The sequence below is a fragment of the Hippocampus zosterae genome, chromosome 18, assembly GCF_025434085.1.
Source record: "Hippocampus zosterae strain Florida chromosome 18, ASM2543408v3, whole genome shotgun sequence".
NCBI classification, from domain to species: domain Eukaryota; kingdom Metazoa; phylum Chordata; class Actinopteri; order Syngnathiformes; family Syngnathidae; genus Hippocampus; species Hippocampus zosterae.
This window is the reverse complement of record NC_067468.1, coordinates 17182641-17207938: the sequence shown is the minus strand read 5'-3', so window position 1 is coordinate 17207938 and position 25298 is coordinate 17182641. Positions and strand designations below refer to the sequence as shown.

Genomic DNA, 25298 nt, shown 5'->3' with positions numbered 1-25298 from the left:
TTAATAAATAATAGTTGACTGTATCGTCACCGCGCCCCCTCCAACTAATCATAATAAGAACGTTGTGGTTGTGGACGCCGGGCTAAAAATAAACAACAAGAATAACATTTGGAACATTTCTGTCCGACAGATTTCAACATCCCAAAGGACGTCGTTCTTTAATTAACAATTCAAATGTGAACACATTCAAACTCAAACTCCCCAAATCCCACCGGATTAATTCGTGACACAAATAAAATAAAAGCAACGACACAGAAGGGGATTCTTGATGGAGACTCCTTTTTTTGTTTCATTGCTTTACAGATTTCAAGAAATGCCACGAGGTGGAAAAACATTTTTGGACGGAGCAAAACACATTTAAAACTAAGTGCTTAAGATTGCTCGACTGTCCGTGTTTTTACGTTCTGTGTTTTGTTTATTATTTGACAGCTACAGATGTTGTCAAAGCGCTATAGCAATCACAATGGATTGTATTGTAAACCTTACGAGATTCTTGGCAAATGTCGATTTGGAATGAACTGTTCAATTTAGTGGTGAATTGTGGGAACTTTTCATCGGTAAAATACAGCCCCCCCCCCAAAAAAAAATAATAAAAACGAATGACTTTTGTTACCACAAATATCTAAAATGCCATTCTAGAAGAAACAATTGCAAATACGTCAAACCCGAAGGGAACGGCGTCGTTTCCACGAGTTTAATGGAAAATAACAAATACAAGCAAAGTACCACAAAAGTAAAATTACAAGCAAAAAAAGCTGTTTACTTCCCGCACAAAAAGTAAAACTGCTGAAACCGAGTGCTGCAAGCAAGTCAATTTGAACATCAAATATTCATAAAACCTAGCGGTTTAATTCATTATTAAGAAGGATATGTTAGCGCGTATCCTTCTTAAAAACAAACATGTCTTCACTGTGTTTTGACAGCCTGCAACAAAGTAATTTCCACGCAATACAAAAATGATGTCGTCCCCCCCCCTCCTAAAAAAACAAACAAAAAAAAACCCCAAAGTGAATGAGTGATGTCGAGCGCGCAAGGAAGCAATTGCTTGCCTCGAAGCCGGCGGCCGTTGCCCGAGTCGCTCGTTCTCTCCGTTCCCCGCCATGCAGCCACTTGGAATTGCAGTCAGCTGTTAACTCGCGTCAGTCACGGGTCTCACACACACACACACGCACACACACACGCTGGCCCACGCCCATCGCGGCGTGGAACTGCAAGAAACAACATTTGTATGAATGACATTTGGATGTCAGCAGCGAGAAACACGCTCGCTGCTCAAACAAAACAAAGATTGCAGTCAGTTTTTTCTAGCCCTGCGAGTTGGAAGTGAAAAGCGAAAAGCGGCCTGGGTGTTCAAAATAATACAACAAACGATAGTCACGATGATAAATAGGCAAATCCTATTTCAAAAACACATTTTGCCTTTGCCAAAAACGTTTTGAGTTCATCGTCGTGAATTGTGGTGAATTTCTCCATTGATTATTTTTGTGGGGGGGGGGGTATTTTGGCGTTTTTGTGCAGATCCAACTGAACTTTTAAGCGCTTTCGTCTTTAGTCCGGCGCCCTCTAGAGGCCGTCTTACAGATGACACCTGCACTTTGGAGGCACTCGTTCGTACAACGTTGCTTTTTTTTTACGCAGAGCACATTCAATTCAACTGTGAACGTTGACGTATATTTCTATAGGCCCACACGACGCAGGATTCAAGGACTGCTTCGTTGTATTTGTGTTACATCTCTACCCGGCGGACTGCATGTTTTTGCAACTCATATTTGGAGTACTTAGTGAATCATAAAATGAATATCCTGGATACATACTCACGTTGAACGCGCGCACTCTCGAGAAGCAGTTGTGCCTCAACTGAGTGAAGCTGGACGCAATAACCAAGGAAAAACGTTTTAGATTTCCTAGGTTGAAAAATAACTTGACAAATACTTTTAGATATATATATTTTAATGTGTTAACAAAGATACATTCCAGAAACGAATGTAATTTGGAGGAGAAAAAAAGTGAATTTTTCGTCACAGTTTCTTTTCATGTGGGGAAAAAAGTCTCTGAAAGCAGACGGATGTTCTCCTCTCTTCTTTTGACGCAAGCAAAAATGTACACAAGTTGCTTTTATGATAAACGTTCCGAATACAGGAGAGCAAGCATGCACTGGGTGGTCGTGCTACTTTTCTCGTTTTTATTTATCCCGTGTGTGTGTGTGTGTGTGTGTGTGTGTACAGTGTTAGACGTTTTGAAACGTGTCTACATGAAGCTCTTAAAAATGATCAAAAACTGAACACAGCACAATGTAAAATGAAACGAAGTTCAACAAACAATTTAGCCACCATACTCTAGATAAGAAATACAAGCCGTAAATTATTATAATTTATTATTATTGTTATTATGACTTATTTGATCAGATTGTCTTTTTTTGTTGCCTTCAATGCACGCAGTTACAAAAAAATCCCCGCACAAAAATGTCACCCCAAGCGCCCTGTCTGAGGGCCATGTGATTTATGGTGTGTGTTTCACATGGGTACACGCACACGCGCGCCCTCACACCCCCGTGTGTGCAGACGAATGGAAAGCACCAACCAACACCCCCCCCCCCCCAAAAAAAAAAGGTAGGTTATCACCCTAACTAGCGATCGTCATCGGCTCGTTTGGTCTTCACGGCCTCCACGTGTTTTTCACACAAATGCGACTTGGGCACTTGTTTGGAGGCTTCGGTGCTAATCGTTCTGCTTGAAGCATGATGCACATTTTGAGCAAAAATGACGTCTCTGATGCACCGGTGAAAGGACACTTGGATTCTGCCTCTTTCATCTACAATTGCTTCCAACAACAAAGCGTTTGAGGGAAAAGTGGTCAAGATTGCGCGACTGTCCGTGTTTCTTTCACGTGTTGTGTTTATTAGGATATTTGATGTGACCTGTTTTGTAAAGCGCTTTGTTACAGGCGCAGCTGTTGTCAAAGCGCAACATCAATCAGGATGTATTGTATGATATTGTATTTCAAATTGGCCTCTTGGCAGGACTTCCCGGCGGGTGATCATACGACAAACAAAGTTTACGTGCACTATTTCACTTATACCAAAGCCCTGTACTTGTGAATAAATACAAGAAAGATTAAAGTCATAGAAGATGTTTCTAAATAACAGTGCAGTTTGATTGGCAAACTGTGAAACCATGTGAAAACTAACGGTGGTTACATGGAGCTTTTTCTTGAAGTGGACGTGCCCTCCATCAGAAACGAATGAAGCCCCAACATACGCATTTATCCACGCCACGGCATCTCGGTGCCAAGGAGCTCTTCGTAAGGGTCACAACGGACTGCCTCAGAACCTGTGAAACTAAATGGAGGGTAACTTTATTTGTCGTCACTTCCGCCCGAACGTCACTTCCGCTTTCCTCTTTGGCGTCCATCTTGGACTCCGCATGTGTCTGCTGTTAGCTTACAGGTGAGTGCGGAGCTTTTCGATCCCTTGTCAACCCACCTATCACACCCAACACAAAGACTGCGAATATGTCCTGGTGAGTGGAAGCCCTCTTGTGAAGAGGCAGGTCAGACGCAGCAAGTTGGTTGCCGCCCGTCGCTTGGCGGGGGGGCGGCTAAAAACTAGCCTGCGAGCTGACGTTAGCCGACGACTTGGCGTTCTCGAAACGCAGCCGCACCTTCAAAAACATCATGATGTCGTTATTTTGACTTTTCTTATTCATCAATGGGGATTGTAAATGAATTGTGTTTTGCTTTCTGCGAGTACAACGATTTTGCGTCCAAGTTAACCTTTAAAAAAAGCGTCGGGGGGAAGCTTACGGTGACGTGCCGTGTTCATAAAGTTGTCAATTGAACTTGTTGCGCAAGGTGATGTTGATGAATTCGGAAAGGTGTGACCGGCCTGAATAATCACTTGTCAATTGCTTCGAATGGCGCACTCCATGTTGCTTGTTGCCATTGTTTGGTTCGTGATGTCGTTTGAGATGTCGTCCGACTGAAGAATATCCTCGCACTGCGTATTGCAATTTCATGCGGGAGGCCCGCCAAACTATGTTGAGCCATCATCTAACCAAATATTTTCAAGACAAAAAATGTTGTTTTTGAAAGACAGCCACCCGCGAAATGAAAGCCTTTCACCGCGTTGTTCATACGATGTCAAGGTGATTGATCCGGTTGGGTGAAAGCCAGCTCCTGCTGCCGCCTGTTCTGTTGACGACTCGTTTCATGTTTGTGGTACTCCCCCCACCCCAGATGAAAGAAGCAATAATGAATCAAGAGAAATTGGCTAAGCTGCAGGCGCAGGTCCGCATCGGGGGAAAGGTAAGGCACCACCCCCCCAAAACATTTCTCTTTGTCGTCATGCTTGTAAAGCGAGTTTGCGCCTCGGGTATTTTTAGGGCAGCGCTCGGCGAAAGAAGAAGGTGGTGCACAGGACGGCCACGGCGGACGACAAGAAACTGCAGTTCTCCCTGAAGAAGCTCGGCGTCAACAACATCTCCGGTATCGAGGAGGTACGAAAGCCGCCCCCGGTGACACCGAAAAAGCCCAAGCGAGCCCCCAAGTGAGCCGGCGCGCACCTTTTGCCTTTTGGCAGGTGAACATGTTCACCAACCAAGGCACGGTGATCCACTTCAACAACCCCAAAGTGCAGGCGTCTCTGGCCGCCAACACTTTCACCGTCACGGGCCACGCCGAGACCAAGCAGCTCACCGAGATGCTGCCCGGCATCCTCAATCAGCTGGGAGCCGACAGCCTGACCAGCCTCAGGAGGCTCGCCGAGGCCCTGCCCAAGCAAGGTGCCGCCACCGCGCCTCTCCATCTGTCGCTCTGCAAGACCTATTGTCTTGCAGAGATTTATCAAGACCAAAAATAAATGAATAAAATTGGCAAAAGTAGCTGAACAGCATTGACTTGTTTAGAGTAAGCCCCCGAATGCGAATGCGTTGAATATTGATTGTTGTTCCTTTCTTTTCCTGGAGCCACAGATGGCAAAGCGCCCATCGCCACCGTGGAAGAAGAAGACGACGACGACGTGCCAGGTCAGTTGCTTTTTCTCTTTGAGTGACGGAGAACCCAAAGGAACCAAAACGGGTCCACCGTTGGCTTCTTCAAGCTCTTTAAGTTAGCCTTTAACTCTCACTGGAGCGGTTCGCCGACAAGCGTGATGGAGAATGACAACGCCGATGTTGTCTTTCAACTACCAAGTTAAAAAAAAACTAAATATGTCATGCTATTTTCTGGAAGTTGTTTTTTTTTTTTTTTTTTTTTTTTTTTTTTGTGAGGCCAATCCTGTCCCGGACCTCTCCACGTTTGCTGTTATTTTCACAGCATCTGCCTGCACTGTGGCGCTCACCGTTATTTTCCATGTGCTTTCAGATCTGGTGGAGAACTTTGACGAGGCGTCCAAGGACGAAGCAAACTAGAGGACCAAGCGGGAACAAAACGGGGACCTCGAGGCCAGACACGGGGGGAGGGCCTCCGAATCTTGGTTCTTGTTAGCTTCCGTGTGTTGCTCCCAACTCTCCACACCAGGTTCAGTCCCACCCAATGATTGTAAAATATTTTTCCTCTGTTACTGAATCATGTTCATATGTGGCCTCGTTAAAAAAAAAAAAAAAAGCAAGCAAGCCATGTCTGCAATTAAGTGTAGCTACTGTCAATCAACAAGCGCAACTTTTGTTTTTAAGTGACTCATGTGGGCCGATAGTGACATATTGTTTTTGACTTCAGTCCGCTTGTCATTGGTATGATCTCGGTTTGGGGGGGGGAGCGGGAGTTGAGCTTGAGAATAAAAAAGATGGAGTGGAAATTTTGGTTGACATTTTGATCTTTTTAATGAAAATGTCACAATTACAACCGTGTCGCCATAAACGCGTTTGTTTCCTTGTAAACCGCAGCACATGAAAATGAAAACTAGTTGATTCAACACAACACCACATGCTAGCTTACGTGATAAATGGCCATTGAATTTTTGCTTTATTTTGAGATTTACAATTTGCAAACCAAAAATCGAATTACATTGTCACGTTATTTTTTTTTTTTTGTAATTAAAAGATGATGCACTGTATACCGAGGATAAAAAGTCACATTTTTTAGGGCAAAGTTGTCTCACAGACCGAAAACATTCAGCATTTGAATCGTTCCGTCACTTACTTTCAGACTGCAAACGTGCACAGTTACTATGACAAAAAACAACGGGGTTTGTTTTTTTCTCCATGAACTCATTTCAATTGCCTGTATTTCACATGAAAAATGCCATTTCAAGGTGAACTTATTGCAATGTCAAACTCCAAAAAAAAGTAAAAGCAAAACAGACGTGTCAAATAAATAACGTGTGGGAACACCCAAAGCAGCACAAGAGTCAACCGGGTCCACGACAGAACGTTTGGCCATGTCGTCGTCCGACGTCACTCTCGTACGGCCATCAGCAGTCGCAGCAGGTGCGCCTCCATCACCTGCTGAACTGCACAAGCACAATTAGCCCCGCTATTGTCCCACGGGCTGTCGAACCCCGTCTTCCCTTCTTATTGCATTTGGCTCTTTATGATTTTTTTTTTCTCACGGTCCAAATAGCGTACATACCATTGCGATGTCCCATGGCCACGGCCATGTCCATGGCGTTGAAACCCGAGTCGGACTCCACGGTGGGATCGGCGCCGCTCTCTGCGAATGGAAATCGCACGCCAAGTTGCGTACGTCGGGGTGTAAGGCGTCAGTTGCACACGTGCTTCATTTGGAATCTCTGGTGGGGGAGGTGAGTGCGTGTTTACCCAGCAGCAGCTCCACGCAGCGGATGTGGTTGCCGTGGACGGCGTAAAGCAGCGGCGCGCCTCCGTTCTGAAACGACAGCATCTCCAGCTACTTCCTCAAATGCGATTTGCTAATGCGGTTTACTTTTTGATGGTTAATTAGAAGCATCATATTTTTGGAAGAGAATCTTTTCATCGTGTACAATAAGCACAATTGGATTCTATTGCAGTTTTTCTTCAAATTCAAATGCAAAAGTGCACGCACGCAACTGACCCAGTCGTACTCGTTGACGTCGACGCCGCAGTCGATGAGCATCTTGACGATGTCCGTGTATCCTTTGCTGCAGGCCAGCGACAGAGCGCTCTCTCGTCCTTTGGCCAACACGTTGGGATCGGCACCCTGAGCGGGCACACGCGTCATTATCGTGCCGACGACTATTACTTTGACAGTGCCGTATGGATCCGCCGGGATGTGTGAGAAGGTCCTACATTCTGGAGCAGAAACTCCACCACCGCGATCTGGCCGTGCGCCGCCGCCCACATGAGAGGAGTGAAGCCCTCCTCGTCTTGGGCGTTGATCACCGGCTCTTGAAAGAAGAAAGACATCATTTCCCCATGGGAAGAACAGCGCCGTCGCTCCAAAGAGGACCCGCAGTTTCACCAGTATCAACTTTGCCTGGATCTTTTATCTTTACTATCAATCTCACACTCGAAGGTCTGGCCAATCAACTCGGGCTCGCCCGTGCCACGGATAGCCGGACATGATGTTGTTCCGTTTTGTTCGAGTACATCGTACCAAAGGCCTCTCCAGAGCGACAACTGTACCTTGCTCAATCCTGCTGGCCAGAAAGACCATCTCGCCTTGAGCCGCCAGCTGATGGATGGACAAGGCTGGCAAGACAAAAACCCCAGAAGAGGAAGAAGATGAGGCGTGACGGCAAAGGCGAGGCTAAGCTGCGTCAAGATGGGGGCGGCGGGCGTACAGTGCACGAGGAGCGGCGTGGACGAGACCTCGTTGCCGCGGTGCTTGTTGGTCAGGGTGGTGGACTGCTTGATGGGCGAGAAGTGCTTGGTAGTGGACGGCGTGTAGACGTGGCGCACCTGGACGCCCGCCGACGGAGACGCCTGGATGTTGCACTCCGCTGAAACACGAACACAACACCCGGGGATAAGAGCGGCTTATTACTGTAGGCCAAGTGAATGCTATTATTTCTTCTTTTTTTTTAATGAACTTGGAAATCAAAATATTTGAAAGTGTTTCTCATATGTTGAATGACACGTTTTCGTTTGTTTGTTTGAATAACGACGATCCAACCTTTGAAGAGCACGGAGGCGACCTCGAGGTCGGAGTTGACCTGATCTTGGATGTTCTTGCTGTCCTCCTCGTTAAGCGACTTGACGAATCGGGAGCACACGTTCATGTCGAAGCGGTTGGGCAATATGAACTTGATGCCCATGGCCACGTTGGGGTTGCCCGCCTCGTCGGCGCCGTTCACTGGCAGCCCCTGCTCAGTCTTGATGGCACTCAGGTGGGGCAAGACGCCGCCGCCCAGGCCCTCCATGTCGTCGGACATGGCGCCGGGGGTCCCCGCGGACGCCGAGCTGGACACGATGTCCATTTGTCGGTCAATGACTCCACGCGGCAGCCTTGTCAACACCGCCGAGGTAAGCGCAGCAGTAGCTAGGTCATAGCGCCTCTAAACAAACAAATGCTCGCCACGGTTCATGTTCACTGTGTGAAACAATGCCATAAAATGGAGAATAGAACAAATAACGTGAATAACCTTTTAATAAAGCAAATGGGTCGTATTAGTTCGAAGACCAAATAACGCTACAAAAGGCTATATTGCGGCGCCATCTTGTTTGGTCTGTGACGTCACGCAGCTTTCTTTTTTTTCTTCCGGCAAACAAGAGGCGGGGTTTTCGGTGCGGGTGATTGGTCACCGGAAGGGTTCTCCGGTTAAACAATTAAACGAAGGTGGATGTGGACTTGCAACAAGTAGAAGTCGTTCGCGATGAGACGCCGCGTCGCGCTGTCGCCTTCGCTACTGTTGTTGCTGTGTTCGGCCAGCTCGGTGGCCATCGAGCCCATCAGCACCAGCATCGCGGTGGGCATGGCGGCCGCTTTGACGGGCTTTTTAGCCAGCTACCAGAACATCATCTACTATTTCCACGAGTGCTGCCGCCCCGAGTGGATAACCTTCAACAGAACGGGTGACACGCCGTCGAGCTCGTTTGAATCTTTAACGACTGTCTTCATGTGTTTCTGTGTGACTCGCGAATTATTTTTCAAATCATTTTCAACACGGTGAAGCGTCTCGGGGTGTTTGTCGCGAGTCGATGACGTACACGGAAGTCACGGTAGCTGGGGCGAGAGAGCTAGCTTCGCTCCATTTTCGTTTTGGGCGCTATGTTCGTTTATCGAGCGCACCAAGTGTTGAAATTCTGCGTTCGATGATGAAAGCCACGCGCGTTTGTTTGTGGCTGCACGCTCTGTCGACCGCCGCAGTGCTGGCCGGTGCTTTCGACCCCATTACGACCACTGTAGTATTCGGTGTCGGCGCCGCGTTGAGCCGAACCATTTATACCTATTTACGCGAGAGCTGCAATCCCAATTGGATCGCCTTTAACGCCACAGGTGAGACGCACGCAGAATTATTGATGAACCCTGTGCAATCAGCAGCGTACAACACCAGTGTTGTCCTGGTGAGATCATGCAAAAACAAACAAATATATATAAATAAACATACAGAGAAGCACACAGCAACGCAAAACGAAAACGTACATTAAAATGGAAAATATATAAACCACGACCACAAATGAAAACCCAACACACATGAACACAGCGGTGGCAAATTACCAAAGTTAAGGCAAAAAAACCCGAAACGAATCCCTGACACAAGAAGCATACATAGTCGCCTACCGCCCGACCGATAAGGACATTCTTGGCAGCTTGGCTGTTAATTCTTGTTAATTCTGGTCATGTGTATAGATTTGCATTGTGTGGGCAGGTTTGGAGGAGGACCTCAGGACCAGGCTGTTCGGGCAGCACTTGGCCTCGCACATCATTGTCAAGGCGGTGAGCGGGTTCATGAACAACGCCAACCCCAGTAAGCCGCTGGTGCTCTCTCTGCACGGCTGGACCGGCACAGGCAAGAACTTTGCCAGCGCGCTGATCTCTGAGAACATCTACAAGGAGGGCATGGACAGCCAATTTGTGCACGTCTTCACCGCCGAGCTCCACTTTCCACATGCCGGTCAGATGGACACCTACAAGGTATTATTACGACTGCGCGTCTGGTGACTTTCTGAGTTGCAAAATGTGCTTCATGGGAAGAAAGCGGGAATTGACAAAAGGGTTTTACGGCAGCTATTTTTACAACAAATAGAAGTCTCCCGAAGTCCATTCCTGCCAGGAAAATGAATGAATACACAAATAAAATGAGTAATTAAAAAAATCAATGTAAACTAAGGGCTACAACTGCAGATTACCGGTAATCATTAATCTTGTCAATTCTTTTGGGGATGAATCTGATTAGAACGAAGAATGACAAAGGACTCTGATGTCCAAATAATGCGCAATTTATTTGATCATCCTCTCATTGTTGCCGTAAGATGGCAGCCAGTGAAGTTGCGTACTTGTGGTGATCGTGGTCGTCGTCGCAGACTCAACTGCAGCAGTGGATCAAGGGCAACGTGAGCAGCTGCGCTCGGTCCATGTTCATCTTCGACGAGATGGACAAGATGCACCCGGGCCTGATTGACAGCATCAAGCCCTACTTGGAGTACTACGACAAAGTGGACGGCGTCTCCTACCGCAAAGCCATCTTCATCTTTCTCAGGTCAGAGAAAAAAAAATTTCCAAAACATTTTCGTAAAGTGCATAATTGGCTGTCATCCAAAATATCTTTCTTTTGGGGGGGCGTGGCGGCGGCTGTGGTAAAACATTTGTTTGGCTCCACAGCAACGCCGGCGGCGAGAGCATCGTGCAGACGACATTGGATTTCTGGAAAGCGGGCAGAAGTCGCGAGGACATCGAGCTGAAGGACGTGGAGACATCGCTCGCGCTGTCGGTCTTCAACAACAAGAGAAGTGAGTTGGCAAACACGGAATCGTCCCGACGCGGTTTGCTCACGCCAAAGCGAGCTAGGCCCACTGGTTGATGCTTTTCTGCTTCTCTTGCCATAGCGTCGCGTCCTTTGAGTTGTGCATTTTGGCCCCAAGCGTTTTGGCCACGGGGAGCTTTTGAGTCTCAAGTTCGTCGTCACGTTGTCCGTGCTCGACTATTTTCCAGTACATTGGACACCTCTTATTTTGAAAACATTGATTGTATCTCACGTGAGAAAGGTTTAAAAAAGAAATCCCTTTTACGATGAGTGGATTTTATGGGGGGTATATATATACCCCGCCCCCAGAAATTCTATTTTTTTAGGTGAAGAGTTCATTCCGGCTTTTCTGCCCGCCCCTTCCAACTTTCTGAACAATCTTTATTCCCCCCCTCCACCCCCCGTTTTGACAGGCGGCCTGTGGCACACGAGCCTGATTGACAAGAACCTGGTGGACTTCTTTGTGCCCTTCCTGCCGCTGGAGTACGAGCACGTGGTTCAGTGCGCCATGGCTGCCATGTCCGCTCAGGGCCTGGAGGCCGACGCCGCCGTGGCCGACAAGGTGGCGGCCGATCTGGTCTACTTCCCCAAAGCCGAGCGCGTCTTCTCCGCCAAGGGTTGCAAGACCATCGACAGCAAGTTGCAATACTACGTATAGCGGCGCGACGGACGCCGCCATCCGATCATCGCCGGGCGCTCGTTCTGACATGCGGGAAAAACTGAAGAAACACTCTGAACTTCAAAAAAAAGTGGTTCCCTTTGATTTGAAAGGGAATCATGAAGGTTTTTGTCGGACTGTGATTTTTTTTATATAACATGCCCGTAATTCATATTCATTTTTAACCCCCCCCCCCCTTAATCCCCCCCCACACTCCAAAAGGGTTCGTCTATTTAACAGACAGGGGGGTCAACACACCAAGAAAATGTGGATATGTCCCTGCTGTTGTCAAAAAACGTACCTGTCATCCTACTATTTGGAGTAAATACATACGAAATGACAAATGAGATGGTTCCGGCACAACTTTGGCGACGGATTCATTCGCTTTGAAAAGCCAGGGCGGCCGGAGACGAGCCGCTTTTTCTTTTGAAATGACCTCATGACCGTCGCTCTTCCTCTTTGCAATTTTATTGCTTTGAAAAGATGACGCGGCGGCCTCCCCGGCGGGGGCCTCCCCGGCGTGCGCCGTGAGCTGTGAAAAGTCCTCCCGGCCAAGTCTTGAGGAGGCCTAAAGACTCTCAAACCAGCAGCACTGCGTTAATGCAGCCGTCGTTCTCGGGGTTGTTGGTCACCTGTGCGTATTTACCTGCCAGGGGGCAAAACATTTTCACTTAAACCATCATCGTGACATGAGCGTGGCGAGCCTATTCGAGTGAAATTGCTGCAACGGGTTAGCAATTTGGGAGGGGAGAAAACAAAAAGGAAAGTCGGGCTGACTTCCTGCGTGTTTGATCCCTTACCCCAGATGACTTTGCCTCCCTGCGTGACCAGTCCCAGCTCGCTGACGTTGACTTCCACCACGGTGCCCTTGGTAATGACGCCCAGCGAGGTGTAGAGCGGGGACGACGGGTTCTTCTTCACGCCCAGGATGGGAAGGCAGAAGGTGGCCTTGAGCTCGGGATGCGTCACGTGGGCCTTCTTGAAGCGCAGACCCTGCGCAAGCGACGCAGTCGGGCTCGGCTCAAGACATCAGGTGAGGAAAGCTCAGCCCGCCGCATGTCCGAGTGCCGTCGGAAGGCGCTCGGACATCCGTTACGGCAAGGCGCCCGCTTGGCAGGCGCTTGGACTCGCCGGGGACTCACCATGGGCCTGATGAAGCGCTCGTATTTGGGGGGTTTGCGCGTGAAGCCGTCGCCCACGAAGCAAACTTTGGTGACCAGTCTCTTCCAGGCCTTCTTCTGCCGCTTGCCCGTTCTGACCACTTTCAAAACCTCCGTCTCGCCCTGGGCTCGCACCTTGGGCAGTGGCACCTCCCACTTGCCCTGAAAGACGAGATCGGGGGTCAAATACGCAAACGGCGGGGAGGGAGTGAAAGGGGTGGGGCGACGCGACCGGGACTCACCGCCTTCTCTTTGCGCTTTTGCTTGATCATGTTGGAGAGCACTTTGGCGCGGGTTTGCCCCTCGCGGTCCAGCAGGTAGGCGGGCACGGCGCCCTTGGGGGTCTTCTCGTCGTCCTTCTGCTTGGTCTTCCTCTGCTCGTGCATTTTGATGCTACGCACCAATCGGACATGTGTTACCGACGCACATGCGCAAGACACCGACAACCCAGCAAAAGACCCCCCCCCCCCAAAAAAAAATTCATCTGAGCACGCTTCTTTGACCAAGTGGTGCGCGAGGGCATCTCCGAAGTCGGGAATCCAAGAAGCGCACTGCCAAAAACGAGGCAAATGTGGAAATCCCGGCGGGCGGGAGTACTCACGTCTTCTTCATCTGGATCTTCTCGGCGTGCCGCTGCTTGTGGTACAGTTTGGCCTTGAGGCCGATGGTCTTGCGGGCCTTGCGCGAGCGACTGTGCGCCTCGCGGCTCTCCCTCTTGCGCTTGCGCTCGTGGTGGTCCAGGCGGTACCCATGCCGCTTGCGGTGCAGCTCGATGTGCTCGTTCTGGGGCTGGAAAAGAAATTGAACAAAGCGTTTCCGTATTTCAAGGAACGGTACTCCCAAGGCGAAAATGATCAAATGGCTGACCGGGAGAAAGTTGTTACAATGTTCAATTTTAAAAGCGGAAGATTCTCGTTAAAAGGAAAAAAAAATACGTTTTTCAGAGGAGGAAAAATACACACCGAAATAATAGTTGCATATTTAACAAAAAAAAAGCATGGACTTGGAGAAAATATTTTTCCCACAATTTTGACAAGGATGTGTGACGTCCTGAATACAAATTTTTCTACAAAAAAAATACGTAGAATAACCTGGTTTTTAGGAGAATGGTGTTTAAGGAAAAATAGCCTGCTTGAGGTTTAATAATAGACGGTTTATTTCGAGTAGAATGTGTGTGTTTGCAGGAAAACGTGAGTTTTTCGAAAGTAAGTGCTACTTTTTAAAACTCCTGTTTGTCTGCCACTTGATCACAGAGTCGAGCCAGTTATTTGACACGGAAAACGCTTAATCGGGCAAAACGTGAGGAGGCCTCTCGATCACTGAAGGGCGGAAAAACACTCCGTTTTCACGAGTGTCCACAACTCAAGCTCGCACATGGAGGCAAGCTAGTCGAAGCATCGGCTGCCGTTTCTCGCGGTCACTATCCGAATACGGCGCTTAACGCATTTATCTGCTCACCATGTCGCGTTGCGAGTGTTACGTTGTTCACAATAACTTGTTGCCGGTGTAAAAAAAAACCCCGCAGTGGCTCTAAAGTTGACAAGCGGGTGTTTGGATCTCAAGACTCGGATTGTTTAGATGTCGACGGCTCCGAGCCGAGTTTTTAGAGGAAGTACGTCACGATGTTTCACCGGAAATGTTCGGCTGTCAAACGTGAGCGCCGCCTTTGGTTCCGAGTAAAATATCCATTAAGATGCACTCATTCAACAAAGATGCGTTACTCGTTGTCGCATGATAAATACATTTAAATGAAATTAAAATGCCAAACAAGTACGTTTTTCAAAGTAAATCAAACTTAACGGTAAAATACGCCCCCTCAAGGTTCTTAGGGGGACGTATTTCGGAAGAGTACCCGATAGAAACGTGACATGTGACATTCTGGAACGGCGCTTCCGGTGTCATTGTTTGCTATTCTCGTCCAGAATACGTGGTTCAAATATAGAGCCGTCTGCGTATATTCATACATGTATATTTCAACTGAAAAGTCATCCGGACACAGATGTAAATAGTCCTCCTTGTGAGGAATGCCTTGGGGGTTGAAGGGGATATTAGCATGCGGGCGTCATTGGACATTGAAAGGATGATTTGGGTAAGGTCGGAACGGCGCCGTCGCTTTGAATCGCGCCCGCTCGCGTTACGAGACGTTCACCGTCCTTTGCAGGGCAACTCTTTCTTGCGACTGCGGTGCTGCAGATGGAGAGCGGGCAGGGTTCTAAAGAGGGCGTCCAGCTTTCTTCCTGGTGGTAAGTCGTTTGTTTGACAGATGCTAGCAGTTGTCGTCACTCCAAAAACAAGTGGAAACCTTGGCGCGCTTTGATACGGACGCACGCCTAACCCCATCAAATTGCCACGCCGTTGCAGAAGATGTGAAATCGCCGCGGTCTGTCATCAGCCCCGATGTGTCCAAGTAAGTGCACAACTCTAGTTGGCTCTCATACGCCGCTCGCTTGATTTTCAGGCGATAGAAATGCGTCTTTTCCCGAGAAAGACGCAGCAGTTTGATTGGCGTCCCAGTCTTTTTCTTTTTTTCATGGCTTTATTTGAAACTTGTACGACCCCCGCCCCCTCGCCTCCCACCCAAAGTAAAACGAACACAAGGTCCGAGTACTTTCACGTTGTATTTGTCGGACACAGTGTCGACAGAATTGAGGACTCGTTAAGTTATGATTTGCTTCCCTGCTCGGTTTTCTGCTCGTACGACGACCGCCGACGTGAACTCGCAGGCTTCCTTTTGACTTTGTTCTCCGTTGTGTTTCTTTTGCGCCCGGACCGCCTCCCGACCGCGCCTCAGGATCCGCAACATCGGCATCATGGCCCACATCGACGCGGGCAAGACCACCACCACGGAGAGGATGCTTTACTACTCGGGCTACACCCGAGCGCTGGGAGGCCAGTTTGTAGGATGGGGGAGGGAGAAGAAAGGCCACGCGTGACAGACGGCATCACCTTGGCCTTTTTCCGCGGCTTCCAGATGTGGACGACGGAGACACGGTGACGGACTTCATGGCTCAAGAGCGCGAGCGCGGCATCACCGTGCAGTCGGCGGCGGTGACCTTTGACTGGAAAGGTCACCGGATCAACCTGATCGACACGCCGGGTAGGCGTCGGCTTCAAGGGCCTTTTCTTCCTGCCGCTCATCCCGACTCACTTAACCCCGCTTGGCGTTTGTGTGCGCCACCGCAGGTCACGTGGACTTCACGCTGGAGGTGGAGCGGGCCCTTCGGGTGCTGGACGGGGCCGTCGCCGTGTTCGATGCGTCCGCGGGGGTGGAGGTTTGCTCATTTGCGCCCGCAAAGTTGTTGTTTTGGCGACGTGTTGAAGGCGGCTCCCCCAGGCCCAGACGCTGACGGTGTGGAGGCAGGCGGAGAAGCACCGCGTGCCGTGCGTGGGCTTCCTCAACAAGATGGACAAGCCCGCGGCCAGGTGAGGCCACGGTCCGCCGCCAACGGCCTTCTTCCGCTCATCCAGTCCAACGTTTGCCCCCCCCCCCCCCCCCACCCCACCCCCACGTTTCTCTTTCAGTCTCACTTTGTGTTTGGAAAGCATCAGGCAGAAGTTGAAAGCCAATCCCGTCCTGCTCCAGGTCACTTTTCGGGCAAAACCTTCAAGGCGGACGCGCGGCGCGACGAGACGGCGAGCGACTAACGGCTCGCCGTCCCACTTCGTAGCTTCCCGTCGGCACGGGCCGCAACTTCTCCGGAGTGGTCGACCTGCTGACCAATCAGAGGCTGACGTGGAAGCCGACGGACGACGGGCGCGTCTACCACGCCGCGCCCCTCGGCGAGTCCCGGGAGGAGGAGGCGGAGCTCCTGCGGGAAGTCCGCCGGGCCCGAAGCGCGCTGATTGAGCAGGTGCGTCGGCGGCCACCCGAGGAAAAAGGAAGTCGGGCCGAGTTCTGAAGAACTTTGGCTGTGGGGGGCACCCGGCCGGGTTGTTCTTCCCAAGCGTAACGTCGACGTTGCCTCGTCGCCGGCAGGTCGCCGATCTGGATGACGACTTTGCCGAACTGCTGCTGACCGACTTCGGCCACGACTTTGACGCCGTTCCTTCCGTCCGGGTGAGGCGACTCCATCCAAGTTGCCGGCTCAGCCCGACTGTCACGTTCCCGTTTTTGGCCACGGCAACGCGCTCCATCCGTCCGCGACAAGCCTCGTGGCCGCTGCGCTCCAAATGACTTTTTTTTTTAAATTGCTGGCGTCGCGTGTCCCTTCACCGTCAAGACTTTTTCGAGCACTTGTGACTTTGGGGGCAGAATTTTCCAAAGGCGTTGCTTGCTTGCTTTCCTTACGTGTTGCTCTCCCACTCAGCTCCAGGAGGCAGTGCGGCGGGTCACTCTGACCCGGAAAGGCGTTCCGGTGCTCTGCGGAAGCTCCTTGCGCAACAAAGGCGTGCAGCCGCTCCTGGACGCCGTCGCCGCCTACCTGCCGTCCCCCGATGACGGCCCCCACGACCTGGCGTGAGCCAAGCGCGCTTGCTCCTGCGCTCCACCGGAATCCACGGCGGCAAACTTCATTTGAGCCGGTTGGAATTTGCGGCCCAAACAGGCGGCGGCACGAGGACGAGCTGTGCGCTCTGGCCTTCAAGGTCCTGCACGACAAGCGGCGCGGCTCTCTGGTCTTCCTTCGGATCTATTCGGGAACGCTGCGAGCGCAGGCCGCCGTGCGCAACCTCAACAGGAACAGCACGTAGGTGTCGCCCAGCGCCAAGGCCGACATACTCGCCCTTTGGGCTCAAGTCAAAGTACTTGGGATCGCTACTTGTTCAAAAATAAAAGGGGGGGGGGGCACTCCCATGCCTCCAAAGTGGCTTTTTAAAAAAAAATTGGGGGTGTTGGGGGGTAAAAAGTCGAATCGTGACGTACGTGCACCCAAGCCGAAGTAGCATAACGACTTTGACTTTGTGACGTTGGCCTTCAGCGAGAGGCTGAGCAGACTCCTGGTGCCTTTCGCCGACCAACACGTGGAAGTCTCGTCCATGACGGCGGGAAACATCGCGCTGGCCGTCGGGCTCAAGCAGGTGAGCTCGGCCGCCGCCTCCTCTCGCTCACGCCCCCCCCCCCCCGCTCGGACACGGCGCCTTCTCGCCCTCCAAGACGGCGACCGGCGACACCATCGTCTCCTCCAAAGGGTCGGCGGCCCGCCGAGCGCGGACGGACGCGGTCCTCTCCGGGGTGGAGGTCCCCGACCCCGTCTTCTTCTGCACCATCGAGCCGCCCACCTTGGCCAAACAGGCGGGTCAGTTGGAATGTGACGCCGCCACTCACGGCCATCGCACTTTTTTGGGAGTGTTTGTCGTTTCTGTCCAGATCTTGAGAGCGCGCTCAACAACCTCCAGAGAGAAGACCCCAGTCTCAAAGTCCGGACGGACCCGGACTCCGGACAGGTACCGGCGTTGCGCGGTTGGCGCTCCTGAGCGCGCGGCGTGAAGACAGGGTGGCGACCCCTTGGGATGGGGGCTGACCGCTCAACCTGCCATCTTCAGATCATTCTGTGCGGGATGGGGGAGCTGCACATCGAGATCATCCACGATCGGATACGAAGGGAGTACGCCATCGAGACTCAACTGGGCCCTTTGCAGGTGGCGTACCGGGAGACCGTCCTCCGGCGGGCCTCCGCCACAGGTACGCTTCGAGTCTCGCCGTTCGGGCCGGATGCTTTCGCCGCCCGCCTGGCCACGGCCTTTGTTTGCGCCGCGACAAGACACGCTGGAGCGCACGGTGGGCGAGAAGAGACACGTGGTGACGGTGGAGCTGGCCGTCCGACCCGCCGAGGAGCGTGCCGCTGCCGCCTCCGCCGGCTCGTGTCAAGTGGCGCTGGCGGAGGAAGCCGCCGCGACCTTGTCTGAAGAAATGAGGGAGGCGGTGGAGAACGCAGTGCGCGGCTCCTACCTGCAGGGTGAGCCCGTAGCGAGCCGGCGCTCGGCTCCACGCCGTGGCGCTTTGACGCAAACCACCTTAGCCGTAACGGCGTCGGCTTCCGTTTGATGCGCGGATGTGGTCTCGCCCCCCCCAGGCCCGCTGCTGGGCTCGCCTCTGCAGCGCGTGTCCACCCTGATCCGATGCGTCCGGACGGAAGCGGGAACCTCTCCGGCCATGGTTTCCGCCTGCGTGTCCCGCTGCATGCTGAAGGTGGCGACCGCGGCGCCGCGGCGTCTTTCTCCGCCGCCTCCTTTGCCGACGCGCCTCCTCACGTCGGCGGCCGTCCCGCGCAGGCGCTGCGGCTGGCCGGGGGGCAGGTCCTGGAGCCCGTCGTGTCCATGGAGGTGAGGGTGGAGGAGGAACACCTGGGCGCCGTCTTGGGCGACCTGGCCCAGAGGCGAGGCACGGTTCGGGACATCCAGAGTCGCCACTGGGAAAAGGTGCTGCTGGCCAGCGTCCCCTTGGCGGAAACCCGGGTGGGTCCCGACAACTCTTTCTGCTCTACCGACTCGGGGCTTGGACTTTGTATTGTTTTTTGGGTGCAAGTTACTGGTTGCTGTCTTTTCTCGAACTGCAAAGGGCTATTCCACCGCCCTGCGGACGCTGACCTCGGGCAAGGCCACCTTCTCCATGGAGCTGGACACCTACCGGGCCATGAGCGCGCAGGAGCAGAACGCATTGGTCAAGCGAACGGCCGGATTGCTGTGATCGATTCAAGCCACCTGAGGAACACTTTACCCCACCATGCTGTCCTCGATATTAAAAAAAAAAAAAAATTAAAAAAGCAAATTGGATTCCATGTCAATTTTTCTGCGCTTTTATTCACAATCAGTCTGACAGAATTACAAAAGAGTGCATTGATATGGATCAGAGAGCGTTTGTGTGTGTGTCCACGAATAAAAAAAAATTAAAAAAAGAAAATTGGTGCCTTCATGACGCGCAGCCACACTTGCTTCCTCAGTTTTCCCCTCATCTTTCTCCGATTCTCTGGAACTCGCGGGGGCAGTAGCCGGAGAAGAGCGGCTCGGCGGGTATCCCGCGCCTGGAGATGACACGGGGAGAAAAGCTTTCACGCGCTTTGCCCTTTTCTCCGGGCGGGCGGGAAAGAAAGGAAAACGTGGCTTCTCACTCCAGCATGCGACAGCGATGCGACGACAGCCTGTCGTACGCGTCCACCACATCCGTCACGTTCTCGGCGCTCCACAGTCGCTCGGCCACGGCGCTGGCGCGAGGCCTGTCGAAACAGCGGCGCTAACGCTCACATTTGCACTGGAGCTTCATTTGGACAAAAAAAAAAGGTCTTGCTTGGCAACATCTTGTGCTCAAGCAAAACGGTGCCAAAGCCGTGTCGAAAAGGAAGGTTGCGTCTATGTCAGCATGTCGGGGAGGAGTGAACATGAGCATGTATAGTAAGGCGTTTTTTGCCGAAAACCCAATTTCCTGCAAACCCTCCAAAGTGCATGTTAAATATGCCTAATGTGCAGAGGAAATCACAGACACTGGTGGTGTAGTGGAATACACACCGGCGTTCCGCCCAGGCAACTGCAGTTCAAACCCAACTTTGTGACGTGAGAAAAAAAACACAACCATTTTTTTCCCTGCAAATCCTCCTGAGTGCATGTCAAATATGCCTATCGTGCAAAGCAACTCAGAGTCACTGGTGGTGTAGAGGTATACACATTGGCTTTCTGTCCAGGCAGCGCGGGTTCAAACCCCGTCCAGTGACAGCATATGCGTCGGTTCCAATGGCCTAAAGCTGGGATAGGCTTCTCAACTTCCCAGCGATAGTCAGCCATGTAGAAAAGGTGTTTTAGCCCAAACTTAATGACCATGGAGAGTATGGCATTTTTCTTGCCCCCGAAACACGACCATGTATCGTAAGCTGTATTCAGCCCCCCAAAAAAACGACATAGTATAGTAAGGCGTTTTTTTGCCGAAAAAAACTTGCCTTACTATAAATTTTCTTTTTTTTCGGGTTAAAAACGCCTTACTATCCATGGTCGTTTTTTTCAGGCAAAAAATGTCTTACAATTTTTGGCCGAAAACAACGCCCATGTATAGTAAGGCGTTTTTTGCTGGAAATAAAAAAACCCGAGCATGTATCGTCAGGTGCTTTTTTTCGGTACTTGACGAGCTCAAGCGGCGATGCTTTCAAAGGGTGAAGAAATCATTTGGACGGATGCGCTCGTAGCCACGTCGTACCAGAGTCGCGGCGTGAGGTTGGTGGCGTCCACGTACTCCCCCCACAAGCAGGCTTCGCCGCCGATCACCAGCTTCTTCTGCTCCGCCGTTCCTAATTTGGGAAAAGATGGCAAAGTGAGCATTTGCCAACGCTCAAGTTCTGCTCATGACTGCATTTTGGTTCGCTCAACAGGCTTACACTCCTGAGCGCGGGAGGGAGATGTCGGTGTTTGGTGTGCGAGTTGATGTTTTGGAGATCGCACGTGCCTCGTGTGCTTTTTCTTTCTTTGGCTTTCATCATGACTTTGTGGGGGGGGGGTGTTTGGACTTTCTTTTGACACACGTGTGCCAGGTAGTCACATGACCTCAATGTCTATCAACTATATTTGCCATCGCTCATGGGAAAGGGCACCGGTTGAATTGAGGCAACTGGGCTTTTCGTCCCACCCCTGAAATTCACCTTTGGGCCCATTTTGGCATCTCCACTGGCTTTTCCCTTGTTTTTCCAAAAAGGCCCAACATGCCACACGGCGAGGCCGAGGAATCGGAGCAAGCTTTTGGGGGACACACACCCTGGAAGTCGTGCGGGTCGGCCTGGTAATGGCCCCGCCAGTCCTGGCCGTAGGCGATACGGTTCAGGTACCAGGGGGTGGACAGCAGGGCCCGGTAACCGGCGGCGGTGACGTCGGCCATCTCATTGCGGTATTGCTGCCCGCTGCCTTTCCACACGTGGATCAGCGCGTCTGCCTTCAGCTACACAACACAAATAAGACAAGCCGGCGCGTCACACGGCGGGCGGGGCCGTCCGAAGGCCGAGCGACGGGGGCGTTTGGCGGCCCGCTGCGCAAATCCCCCCCCGCGTTCTGAAGTGGAAGCCTTTTGACGAAGCCGGAGCACCCCGCCCTGCGACTCCCCGATCCAGACTGACCGTTGAAGCTCAGCGGTTCCACCTTGTAGTACTTGAGCCAGTCCTGGCCGTAGCTAATGTAATCCAGGTACCAGGGCGCCGACAGGATGGCGGCCAATCCGGCCGCCGTCACGTTGCGCATTTCCTCGCCGCAGTCGGCGCCGCCCATCCACACGTGCACGACGGCGTCCCGCTTGAGCTGCAACGTGTCCGGCTTAGTGGCGCCACTCGTAGCCCGCTTGGCTCGCGAGGCGCTTTCTCGTGAGGTGCGGCTAGGTGCGCCCCGCGCGAGACGCACAACAAAGAAACGGGCTGCGCAAGGAACAGTGGCCGCGACCGTTTACCGTTGAAAGGATGGAACACACACGTTAACGTTTCGGTCATGGGATCAAGACCCGGTTTGCTTTTGGATGACACCGAATGTTTTTCAAGACTTTCCGCCCCCGTTCTAAGCAAGCCTTTTATCGCTCACTTGACGCGATGGATTTACCTTGACGTGGTTGTCAAAGACCTCCTGCCAGACGATGGAGGCCTTCTCGGTGGAGCTCACAATGTCCAACAGCCTACGGCACAGCAAAGGCATTTACACTTCACGCTCACAGATTCCGTCTTGATGACCATTCGTTTCGCCACACCGCCCCCTCGACCCCCCCAGCCGAAAACCAAAATAGAAATAGGCCGGCCATTTGTCGATGGGATAATGAGAACTTAATGGATTTCCTCGACAAATCAAAGAGCGAATAAGGCTCCGGTGTGTTCAACGGCACTTTTGGGCAGCAAAGGTTTTCGTCAAACGCCGGCCGACTTCTTCGTGGCCGGCGTTGACGAAAACGGGACGAAAATGTCACATTTTCCTCGCCCACCTTTGGATGTAAAAGGACTCCAGCTGGCTGTAGTTTTTCCCGAAGCCTTGCTGCTCCATGAACGTCTGGATCTCAGGGTTGGACTTCCTGCAACGGGGAGGAGGCGCGGACTTTGGAGCGCGGCGGCCGACAGACGGCGGCGGCGGCGGCGGCGGCGGCGTACCAGCAGGTGAAGTCCACCTCGTCGCCGCCCAGGTGGACGTAGTCGTCGGGGAAGACGGCGGCCACCTCCCGGAAGAGGCGGCGCATGAAGTCGTACGTGCTGTTGATGATGGGGTTGATGGGGCCGAAGCTCCCCGAGGGCCGGGGGCCGGCGAAGCACGGCGTCAGAAGGCCCGCCTGTCCTGGGGGGGAGAACGGCTTTGTTTTTTTCCTGATCAAATCCATACGATGTGGCTCAAAGGCCCACGACAACAACCTTTGCCCCAAGACTGCGTGTGGCCCGGAGTGTCGAATTCGGGGATGACGCGGATGCCTCGCAGGCGAGCGAATTCGATGACGCTCTTCACGTCGGACGGGGTGTACACGTGAGTGTAAGGGTGGTACGCCCCCTGGAGGGGAAGGAGCAAAAAGCGCCACGCTCACTTTCCTCACTTCTGAAAGGAGTCAAAGGAGATTCATCGGCCGCCCATCGATGGGGGCGGGGGGGGGGGGGGGGGGGCCGGCGTTTGGGAGTTCATCAAACAAGGCCAACAAACGAGCCGGTTTGTCAAACGCCAGGCTCCCGTCGGGAGCCGCTTCCCGTCTGCGTTTGGCAGGTTGGCCGCCAACGTCGTCGTTTGCTGACCTTCCGGCTGAGGTCCGGGAACGTTCGGCTCTCGTACGGGAAGGATTGATCGTCGACGATGTGCCAGTGGAACACGTTGAACTTGTTCATTGCCATCGTTTCCTGGAGTTGGGGGGCGGGCAGGGGGGGTTAGTCGGCAGCTCTTCAAAGGTGACCTTTGAGTGGGCTTTTTCTCAGCGTACCAGATTGTCCAGAATGACTTTGACGGGTAGGAAGTGTCGCGAGGTGTCCAGCAAAAGGCCGCGGTGCGCAAAGCGGGGGTAGTCGCTGATTTGGGTCCAATTGGCCAGTTTCTGAAAAGACAAACACAAAGATGAAGGACACTTGCGAGGAATCCCAAAGGCTCATTTGAAGCACCGGCGCGTCCACTCACCGTCCCAAAGTCGTCCTCGTACACCAACTGACTGAATGTTTCCAGACCTAAAAACAGATCCAAAGACATCCGGACTGGATTCAAATGGCGAGTTTGCAAGAAAAGTCGTTTCGACGTTGACGCAAGGCTTGCTTGGCTGCTTCCTCTTTTCAACGGACAGCATTTCAAGAGGCAACAAAAACAAAGAGCGTACCACGCAGAGCGCCCCAGACTTTTGGCGCCTTCAGGATCGCAGTGGCCCGCTCCACCAACAGTTCATCTGAAGACACACGCATGTCGGTTGGTAGTCAGCATGGCGTCACATTCTTCAAGACATTGGTGAGGCACTCGGAGTAACTTTATAGGACACTAAAGTCATTCCGAGGATGATCGAGCAGAGAGCCGTGACGCAAACGCCTTCCGGCTCCATACAAAGTTGAAGCAAGGCGTGGACCGATATCTTTGCGAGAAGGGACCGGAGAGCAATCGTGAGTCAATGATTGATGACCTCACATGACTCGTCAGACGTCACGCTGGGGTACCGGTCACACTCCGGCTCCGGGTCCGTAATCAATACCCGCAGTCCCGTCAGGACGGGAAAGTCGGTCCTCTTGTCTCGCGCGCGAGGCCGCTTGGCTTTCGCCCCGCCAAAAATGTACTTGTCGTACCTGCAAAGGAAAAGACAGTCAAAACAATGCCGCAGGTTTGTGGCATGTGCGATATGAGCGGCCGCACAGGACGGCAGTCGCTTGGACAACGCCTGTGGCATCATCTGGGAACTGATGCCTTTGGGGTTGTTGGGTTTTTTTTAGACTTGCATCACATCCGCAAAAGTGTGCAACGAGTTTGATTTGGGAGAAATACCTGAAAAGCAGGAAATAGTCGTCTTGCAAATCTTTCAGCTCTCTTCTCCTTGATCAACTTTTCAGCGTTTGCACTCAAGTCGATCGTTGAGGTGGAAGCAAGGCAAAAGAGGCTCACCTCCTGTACGCGTCCTGCAGGAGGCCGCAGCTCGGCCCCGCCGACGAGCCCTCGCCGTCCGAGATTTCAAAGCTGGCGGCGGCCAACTTGAACGACACGTCGAAGGTGGCCACTCGCTGGGGGAGCGGCCACAACGAGCCCCATTTGGAGGGCTGTCGGGTCCGGGCGAGCTCCTCGTCGAGCCGGAGACCCCAGCAGCAGGACAAGAACCCCCACAGGAGAAAAGCGTTGGAGGAAAACATGATCGGGCGACACACAGTCAAATGTCACGAGACGCCGACTGCGATCGGCAGCCGGGTAACGTCCGATGGGCGGCGCCGAGGTCACGTGGACACTGCGCGGAAGTGGAAGTTACGGTTAAAGGGGACGCTCTTTTTTCTTCTTTGAAATTATTATTCTGCGTCGTCGTAGCTGATATTCCGGCACGGTTTCTCCCTCCGCTCTCCGTCGAAACGTATCTTTGTGCGCGTCACTTGATTTGAGCGACGTTTGTTTAGAAGGGAATCGCATTGTCCGCTGGTCGTCGCTGTCGTCACCTATTTCTGTCGCGAGCCAAAACGTTTCCGTATTTGACTTGTCACAAATGACAGCTTCAATTCACGTCTTGAATCTTCCATGAGCTCCTTTTGGCAAATGGATTGAGATGGTTTCAACT

General features: G+C 52.2%; 5 protein-coding genes and 1 long non-coding RNA gene across 13 annotated transcripts in view; 4 read left to right on the top strand and 2 right to left on the bottom strand.

Moving 5' to 3' along the window:
* The window catches only part of btf3 (basic transcription factor 3), a 76003-nt gene extending 55028 nt beyond the window's left edge, over positions 1 to 20975 (top strand). The window contains exons 2-7 of one of the 2 annotated variants that reach the window (XM_052051191.1): positions 3410 to 3445; positions 4234 to 4302; positions 4380 to 4493; positions 4577 to 4778; positions 4968 to 5021; positions 5359 to 5791. In XM_052051191.1, the coding sequence (XP_051907151.1) occupies positions 4234 to 4302; positions 4380 to 4493; positions 4577 to 4778; positions 4968 to 5021; positions 5359 to 5405 (486 nt within the window). In that variant the 5' untranslated portion in view covers positions 3410 to 3445 and the 3' untranslated portion in view covers positions 5406 to 5791. Of the gene's footprint in view, positions 1 to 3409; positions 3446 to 4233; positions 4303 to 4379; positions 4494 to 4576; positions 4779 to 4967; positions 5022 to 5358; positions 5792 to 20880 lie in introns of those variants that run through there. The other variant, XM_052051192.1, reaches the window with a different exon arrangement.
* ankra2 (ankyrin repeat, family A (RFXANK-like), 2) lies at positions 5550 to 8383 on the bottom strand. Of its 2 annotated transcripts, none has more exons than XM_052051180.1 (8): positions 8047 to 8383; positions 7715 to 7873; positions 7557 to 7622; positions 7221 to 7318; positions 7006 to 7131; positions 6753 to 6819; positions 6565 to 6645; positions 5550 to 6445 (listed from the first exon to the last, which is right to left on the bottom strand). In XM_052051180.1, the coding sequence occupies exons 1-8, from the start codon at positions 8348 to 8350 to the stop codon at positions 6390 to 6392; spliced, it is 957 nt and encodes a 318-aa protein (XP_051907140.1). In that variant the 5' UTR covers positions 8351 to 8383; the 3' UTR covers positions 5550 to 6389. The 2 variants fall into 2 exon arrangements, with proteins under 2 accessions (XP_051907140.1, XP_051907139.1); XM_052051179.1 differs by having other exon boundaries at positions 5550 to 6440.
* Positions 6583 to 7946, top strand: LOC127591262 (uncharacterized). The gene is made up of 2 exons (XR_007959843.1): positions 6583 to 6736; positions 7182 to 7946. It is a non-coding gene; the product is annotated as an uncharacterized LOC127591262 (long non-coding RNA).
* Positions 8747 to 11842, top strand: tor1 (torsin family 1). 2 transcript variants are annotated; one of them, XM_052051178.1, is made up of 5 exons: positions 8747 to 8945; positions 9743 to 10008; positions 10398 to 10573; positions 10696 to 10823; positions 11251 to 11842. In XM_052051178.1, the coding sequence occupies exons 1-5, from the start codon at positions 8747 to 8749 to the stop codon at positions 11493 to 11495; spliced, it is 1014 nt and encodes a 337-aa protein (XP_051907138.1). In that variant the 3' UTR covers positions 11496 to 11842. The 2 variants fall into 2 exon arrangements, with proteins under 2 accessions (XP_051907138.1, XP_051907137.1); XM_052051177.1 differs by lacking the exon at positions 8747 to 8945 and adding an exon at positions 8954 to 9369.
* Positions 12271 to 19366, top strand: gfm2 (GTP dependent ribosome recycling factor mitochondrial 2). Of its 3 annotated transcripts, none has more exons than XM_052051165.1 (20): positions 12271 to 12528; positions 14817 to 14898; positions 15017 to 15062; positions 15447 to 15544; positions 15627 to 15752; positions 15839 to 15927; positions 15990 to 16078; positions 16178 to 16238; positions 16324 to 16506; positions 16632 to 16712; positions 16963 to 17111; positions 17200 to 17340; positions 17572 to 17671; positions 17748 to 17889; positions 17961 to 18037; positions 18137 to 18275; positions 18355 to 18549; positions 18667 to 18782; positions 18866 to 19048; positions 19152 to 19366. In XM_052051165.1, the coding sequence occupies exons 1-20, from the start codon at positions 12424 to 12426 to the stop codon at positions 19278 to 19280; spliced, it is 2331 nt and encodes a 776-aa protein (XP_051907125.1). In that variant the 5' UTR covers positions 12271 to 12423; the 3' UTR covers positions 19281 to 19366. The 3 variants fall into 3 exon arrangements, with proteins under 3 accessions (XP_051907125.1, XP_051907127.1, XP_051907126.1); XM_052051167.1 differs by lacking the exon at positions 12271 to 12528 and adding an exon at positions 14488 to 14744 and having other exon boundaries at positions 15020 to 15062; XM_052051166.1 differs by lacking the exon at positions 12271 to 12528 and adding an exon at positions 14489 to 14744.
* Positions 19374 to 24967, bottom strand: hexb (hexosaminidase B (beta polypeptide)). 3 transcript variants are annotated; one of them, XM_052051169.1, is made up of 14 exons: positions 24644 to 24966; positions 24176 to 24330; positions 23877 to 23942; positions 23684 to 23730; positions 23493 to 23603; positions 23311 to 23412; positions 22942 to 23074; positions 22687 to 22867; positions 22524 to 22610; positions 22151 to 22223; positions 21326 to 21506; positions 20775 to 20865; positions 19702 to 19806; positions 19374 to 19614 (listed from the first exon to the last, which is right to left on the bottom strand). In XM_052051169.1, the coding sequence occupies exons 1-14, from the start codon at positions 24883 to 24885 to the stop codon at positions 19542 to 19544; spliced, it is 1647 nt and encodes a 548-aa protein (XP_051907129.1). In that variant the 5' UTR covers positions 24886 to 24966; the 3' UTR covers positions 19374 to 19541. The 3 variants fall into 3 exon arrangements, 2 of the variants coding, with proteins under 2 accessions (XP_051907129.1, XP_051907130.1); XM_052051170.1 differs by lacking the exon at positions 21326 to 21506 and adding an exon at positions 21682 to 21859 and having other exon boundaries at positions 24644 to 24965; XR_007959842.1 differs by lacking the exons at positions 19374 to 19614; positions 19702 to 19806 and adding an exon at positions 21682 to 21859 and having other exon boundaries at positions 24644 to 24967.
* Positions 24968 to 25298: the final 331 nt, after the last annotated feature.

What these genes read in the sequence shown, in the direction of transcription:
- ankra2 (XM_052051179.1), bottom strand. Translation starts at nt 8,350, where the DNA reads ATGGACATCGTGTCCAGCTCGGCGTCCGCGGGGACCCCCGGCGCCATG. An exon ending in CACGCCGCTCCTCGTGCACT is followed by an intron (nt 7,623 to 7,714) that starts GTACGCCCGCCG and finishes TTGTCTTGCCAG; the next exon opens with CCTTGTCCATCCATCAGCTG. An exon ending in ACGTCAACGAGTACGACTGG is followed by an intron (nt 6,820 to 7,005) that starts GTCAGTTGCGTG and finishes CTGTCGTTTCAG; the next exon opens with AACGGAGGCGCGCCGCTGCT.
- tor1 (XM_052051177.1), top strand. Translation starts at nt 9,072, where the DNA reads ATGACGTACACGGAAGTCACGGTAGCTGGGGCGAGAGAGCTAGCTTCG. An exon ending in GTCAGATGGACACCTACAAG is followed by an intron (nt 10,009 to 10,397) that starts GTATTATTACGA and finishes TCGTCGTCGCAG; the next exon opens with ACTCAACTGCAGCAGTGGAT. An exon ending in GCCATCTTCATCTTTCTCAG is followed by an intron (nt 10,574 to 10,695) that starts GTCAGAGAAAAA and finishes TTGGCTCCACAG; the next exon opens with CAACGCCGGCGGCGAGAGCA.
- gfm2 (XM_052051165.1), top strand. Translation starts at nt 12,424, where the DNA reads ATGGGAAGGCAGAAGGTGGCCTTGAGCTCGGGATGCGTCACGTGGGCC. An exon ending in ATGCGTCCGCGGGGGTGGAG is followed by an intron (nt 15,928 to 15,989) that starts GTTTGCTCATTT and finishes CGGCTCCCCCAG; the next exon opens with GCCCAGACGCTGACGGTGTG. An exon ending in GAAGCGCGCTGATTGAGCAG is followed by an intron (nt 16,507 to 16,631) that starts GTGCGTCGGCGG and finishes CGTCGCCGGCAG; the next exon opens with GTCGCCGATCTGGATGACGA.
- hexb (XM_052051169.1), bottom strand. Translation starts at nt 24,885, where the DNA reads ATGTTTTCCTCCAACGCTTTTCTCCTGTGGGGGTTCTTGTCCTGCTGC. An exon ending in ACGAGGACGACTTTGGGACG is followed by an intron (nt 23,604 to 23,683) that starts GTGAGTGGACGC and finishes TTGTCTTTTCAG; the next exon opens with AAACTGGCCAATTGGACCCA. An exon ending in GAGGTGGACTTCACCTGCTG is followed by an intron (nt 22,611 to 22,686) that starts GTACGCCGCCGC and finishes TCCCCGTTGCAG; the next exon opens with GAAGTCCAACCCTGAGATCC.